The following is a 5,000-nucleotide window of genomic DNA, read 5'->3' as shown; positions in this document are numbered from 1 at the left end:
CTGCCCCCACTGTACTCCATATCACCATCCATGATCCCTATACCTATATCCGTTGCGTGTTGCTGCTTGTTCTTGGGTAAAAGCTTCTGTTTCAGACTGGCCCATAAGTTTGACCTGTCTGTATTGTTGTACTTGCTAAGCAAAACTGTCCGAGTCTTGTGCTGATCAAGAACGAGCGCCGTGCCATTAGTGCCATCTCTCTGTTGGGCGCTAGCACCACTATCTTTTTGTGACCGTTGCCCATCATGCGTTGGAAGCCCATTCAGTTCTATGGCACGGACAATGGTGCTAGCATTGCTAAACCTCCTATCAAACGAGAGGCTCATACTCCTTGCAAGGCGTCGGACATTTTCCTTACCTATAAAACAGAAACAAAAGCTTCTCCAGAACTCGTTCCGGAATCGTTGTCCAAAAAAATAGTATGGAATGATATTAGTTGCGGAATTTAATATAACTAAGAAATTTCCGATTTCATTTAACAAGCGGTACCGCGTTGATGTCACCGTGGTTGGCAGTGACCACATCATTCGAGAAATCAAAGCAGGGGTTTGACAAATGAAAAATATTATGATAACTCCTATAAGCATAACTGTCGTGTCATTGCGGCGTTTTTCTTTAGCATTGATTGCCTTGCCCCTTTTCCTTGACTGGTGTACTGCATGGATTAAGAATGCATTTAAAATGGCCATAGTGAAAAATGGAATTAAACAAACAAAAATAAAATAAAGCCACAAGTGTACAGTTGTCTTGAATACTTCATTCTGGCCAAGTTCTGTAAATTTGATGAAAATCCTTGTGATATTATTTGGTAGTTCTACAGTGTTTGTCTCATATTCTAAGAACCGTGGAATATTGAAAATAACTCCTCCAATGTACAGTGCCAGAACCACCCGGCGTGCTCTTGAAATATCACACATGCGCTCTGCTTTGAAAGGATGGCATATCATAATATAACGGTCTACAGTAAATGCTAATGTTAACCATACTGACGTGATTTGGAAGGTAACCGCCAGTGGATGGACAACAGGAAACATTTGTGAGTAGTAGTTATCTATCCAATAGATTACCCCTCGTTCAGGGTATTTGACATCTTTATGGAACATAAGTACGGATGTGATCAACACCAGCAAATCACAAATGGCAAGGCCAGATAGATATGTATACGTCGAAGACTTCATCGTTTTTCGTGTCAACACTATAAAAGAGAGTATATTCCCAATGATACCAAGGCAGCAGACTGTCATACCACCAACACCCATAAGATAAAAGGTGACCAAGTTATAAGTGTGAGATGAATCCTGAGGCTGGGGAGGGCTTGAACTCAATGTGGTGGTGAAGTTTAAATCATAAGCACTTTCATTTTTAATAAAATCAAGACTGATTTGGTTCATGTTTGCCATATCACTCTGTTGCTTGGAAAACGGTTTTTTTTTTAAAAGACAACTGAAGAATTTATGAATGAAAGACAAGAGACTCAAACTTTAAACAAAAGGGTGGGGTTGGGGAGCAGAATGTTCAACAGTTTCCAATGGTTCAATCCCTGACAAAGGAAACTGGACTGTAATTATTCTTTTTACTTTTTTTTGTGTTTTCCTTTTTCTCTGTTTTTGTTTTGCCTTTGATCTGCTTTGAATAATATCATACAGTTTGATAATTTGTTCATTTTACAGATTATCTGAATTAATCAGTGAAAGAATATGCTTATATGCATGTGTGTATGTATGTGTGTGTATGTGTTTGTGGTTGGCTGCGTGCAAATATCCTTGTATATTTTCTTTTAATATATCACCAAATAAATGTCAACATGTATGTGTGTATATAAATATATATATATAATAATATCTATATAACTGTAGTATAAATATGTATGTATATGTGTTTATAACCACAGTTAGCAATTGGTTTTAAAGTATTTGAGTGTAGTTACAACAACTGCAACACACTTTCACTTGATTTCAATTACTTCTTTAAAAATTTGTTTCTTTTTTTTTTACCTCTTTTATTTTTCTACAACTTGTAAATTTTTTTTTTCTCCTTTTCACTGGTAAAAATTTCCCTTTATAATTTGATATTTCTTGTATTTTTTGGAAATTTCCTATTTCTCTCTCTCTTTTTCTTTTCACTTGTTTTTTTTTTTTTTTAGTGTGTGATTACTATTTTTATTAGTATTATTGTGATATTTGTTATTATTCAAAGACACTAGTATTCAAAACTACAAGAATAAATAATGGTTAGATGATGGTGTTAAGGAAATAAAAAATTAAAAAAAAAATTAGATGGAAAGAAAACAAGTGAACACAGGAAAATAATAATGTTAAAGAGAGAGAGAGAGAGAGAAGAGAGATATAAGGTGTAAAGATAATTGATTGCAATAAGAACAGGTGAGAGAAAGAAACTGTAGCTTCTAAGAACTGGTCTTCATATAGACCATAAAATTCCAAGATATTTAAATGTAGGGCTTGGCTCCATTTGTAGCTGAGCTAATTATGTTCCTGAATAGAGTTGTATTTTCCGAAGGTTTTGATCGGTAGCATATGGTTCTTTGTAAGTGTTGAGAATGGCTCTCACACTTGGCAGCATGGCATTTAAATAAAAGTAGCACATAGATCATAGATGTGGTTGTATTGATTACAGCTTTGTGCAGCTGATGGCATTAATATCGGAGCTGTCAGTGGCAGACACAGCAGGAGTCTGGATTGGTTTTATGGAAATCACAAATTCTGAAGTGGCCACCACAACTTGCTGTCGTCTGAAAAATATAAAAAAAGATAAAACAAATTGAATTATAAATGAAATAAATTAATATAAAGAAATAAAGTAGAGCGATTATTATTATTATGGAATATGGACATTAAATTATTATTATTATTATTATTATTATTATTATTATTATTATTATTATTATTATTTCTTTTTATCACAGGTTTTGTTGGATCTCTTGGAGTCTTGCATGCAAAGTCGAGTAGCCCATTCTGCTCAAAAGGTCCTTGAATAAGGGTTGTTTAATGATGTTGAACAAAACACCCATGTTTCTAAAGATGTATTATCCAAACCCCAAAGAATTCCTCTCATAACATGGCTATGATGCTCCCCCACTACTTCTGCTTGTGATCAAAGATGCACATATTGTCAGCCACCAAGGGACATGCTCAACTGGTTAAGGTCAGGCAATTAACAAGCAAATCTGTGGTATTGAGCAGAATATTTGTTGTAGGCCATCCTTTAAACCAAGACAAAACAATGTACATGATAACATTTCCAATCAGTTAAGATCAGAAGCCATGAGAGCCAGTGTCTGGTACTGCATCAGGGCAATAATAATTATTATTATTATTATTATCATTATTATTATTATTAAGGCAGTGAGCAAGCAGTATCATTAGCACACTGGGCAAAATGCTCAGCAGCATTTCATCTATTTTTACATTCTGAGTTCAAATTCAGCCAAAGTCAACTTTGCCTTTCATCGTTTCGGGGGATCAATAAAATAAAATAAAATAAAGCACCAGTTGAATACTGGGGTTGTTGTAATTGACTTAACCCCCTCTCCTGAAATTGTTGGCCTTGTGCCAAAATTTGAAACCATTACTGTTATTATTAAAGCAGGGAACCAGGCAAAAATGCTTAATGGTATTTTATCCGTTTTCATGTTCTGAGTTCAAATTCTGCTGTGGTTGACCTAGCATTTTATCCATTGGGGGTCCACGAAAAGAGTACCAGGTGTGCACTGGAGTTGACGAAATTGACTATCCACCCTCCTCCTGAGATTTCAGACCTTCAGTCTGCAATCATGATTATTATTATTATTATTAATTCTTTTTCCATTATCTTGTCAGTTTCCATGAGTTTATATATAAACATCTCACAATTATTTTTCGGTTTGGAATTTCAAAAAAAGGAAAGAAAAAAGAAAGAAAAACTGTCACACGAAAACAGAAATTAAACTGCTCTAAAATATCTTGCTAGCAAAATTAAAATAATAAACCACAGAAAAATTGCATTCTTTCTCTGTTTCATGAAAATAAAATGAATGTAATAATATTAAATTGATTATGACTTAATTCACCATTCCTGTTAAGAAATATATTCACAGGAGAAACAATGGAATTTTCAAAAAATGGATGTAATTATTCTCCACACAAAACACTTTCTTTGCCTTTTCTTGTCTCTTTTTCTCTCAGTCTCTTTGTGTCTCTCTCTTTATCGCCTGCTCTCTCTCTCGCTTTCTGTACCTCTTTTCTTTCAGTTTCTTTCTGCATATTTGTCACGCCATTCCTCTCTCTTCATTCTACGTCTCACTCCATCTTCTGTGCGTGTGTGTGTGCTGTATGTGTGTGTGTGGTGTATGTGTGTGTGTGTGGTGTATGTGTGTGTATAAGTGTGTGTGTGCATATACATACACATATATATATATATATATATATATATATATATATATATATATATATATATATATATATATATATATATATATATATATATATATATGTACATATATATATTACACACACATATACATACACACACACACACTAACACACACATACACATATATATATATACATGTATATATGTGTGTGTATGTGTGCATGTGTGTATATATATGTGTGTGGGTGTGTGTGTGTGTGTATTATGCCTTAAAGCTATAATAATGGAATTAATATGTGCAGGTTTTACTTGTCTAGATAAATTTATTAAAACACACATGCCCACACATCACATGCACACACACACGCCCACAAACACATACAATATGGATTTTTTTTTCAGCTTTATAAAACTGACAATATAATTTTAGAGTAAAAGCTATAAAAAAAAAAAAGGAAAAAATTTCTCCTTTTTTTTTTAATAATAGTTTTAGATAACAATAACAAAAAAAAAAAGGGAAAGCTAAGAAATAATAATAATAATAATAATAATAATGACAATGATAAAAACTTGTTCCATTGTCAGCCAGATAACTGTAACTGAAATGGTGCATTAAACTGCATTAAGAAAAT

At 33.5% G+C, this 5,000-nt stretch overlaps 1 protein-coding gene across 7 annotated transcripts in view; it reads right to left on the bottom strand.

Annotated features, from left to right (window-relative positions):
* The window catches only part of LOC106871315 (uncharacterized), a 399,672-nt gene that overhangs the window by 1,493 nt on the left and 393,179 nt on the right, over positions 1 to 5,000 (bottom strand). For all 7 annotated transcript variants that reach the window (XM_052971507.1, XM_052971508.1, XM_052971512.1 and 4 more), the window contains one exon: positions 1 to 2,749. This exon is cut by the window's left edge and continues 1,493 nt beyond it. In XM_052971507.1, the coding sequence (XP_052827467.1) occupies positions 1 to 1,400 (1,400 nt within the window). In that variant the 5' untranslated portion in view covers positions 1,401 to 2,749. The remainder of the gene's footprint in view (positions 2,750 to 5,000) is intronic.

This window comes from Octopus bimaculoides, chromosome 11, assembly GCF_001194135.2.
Source record: "Octopus bimaculoides isolate UCB-OBI-ISO-001 chromosome 11, ASM119413v2, whole genome shotgun sequence".
NCBI lineage: Eukaryota > Metazoa > Mollusca > Cephalopoda > Octopoda > Octopodidae > Octopus > Octopus bimaculoides.
This window is presented reverse-complemented; position numbering and strand designations above follow the sequence as displayed.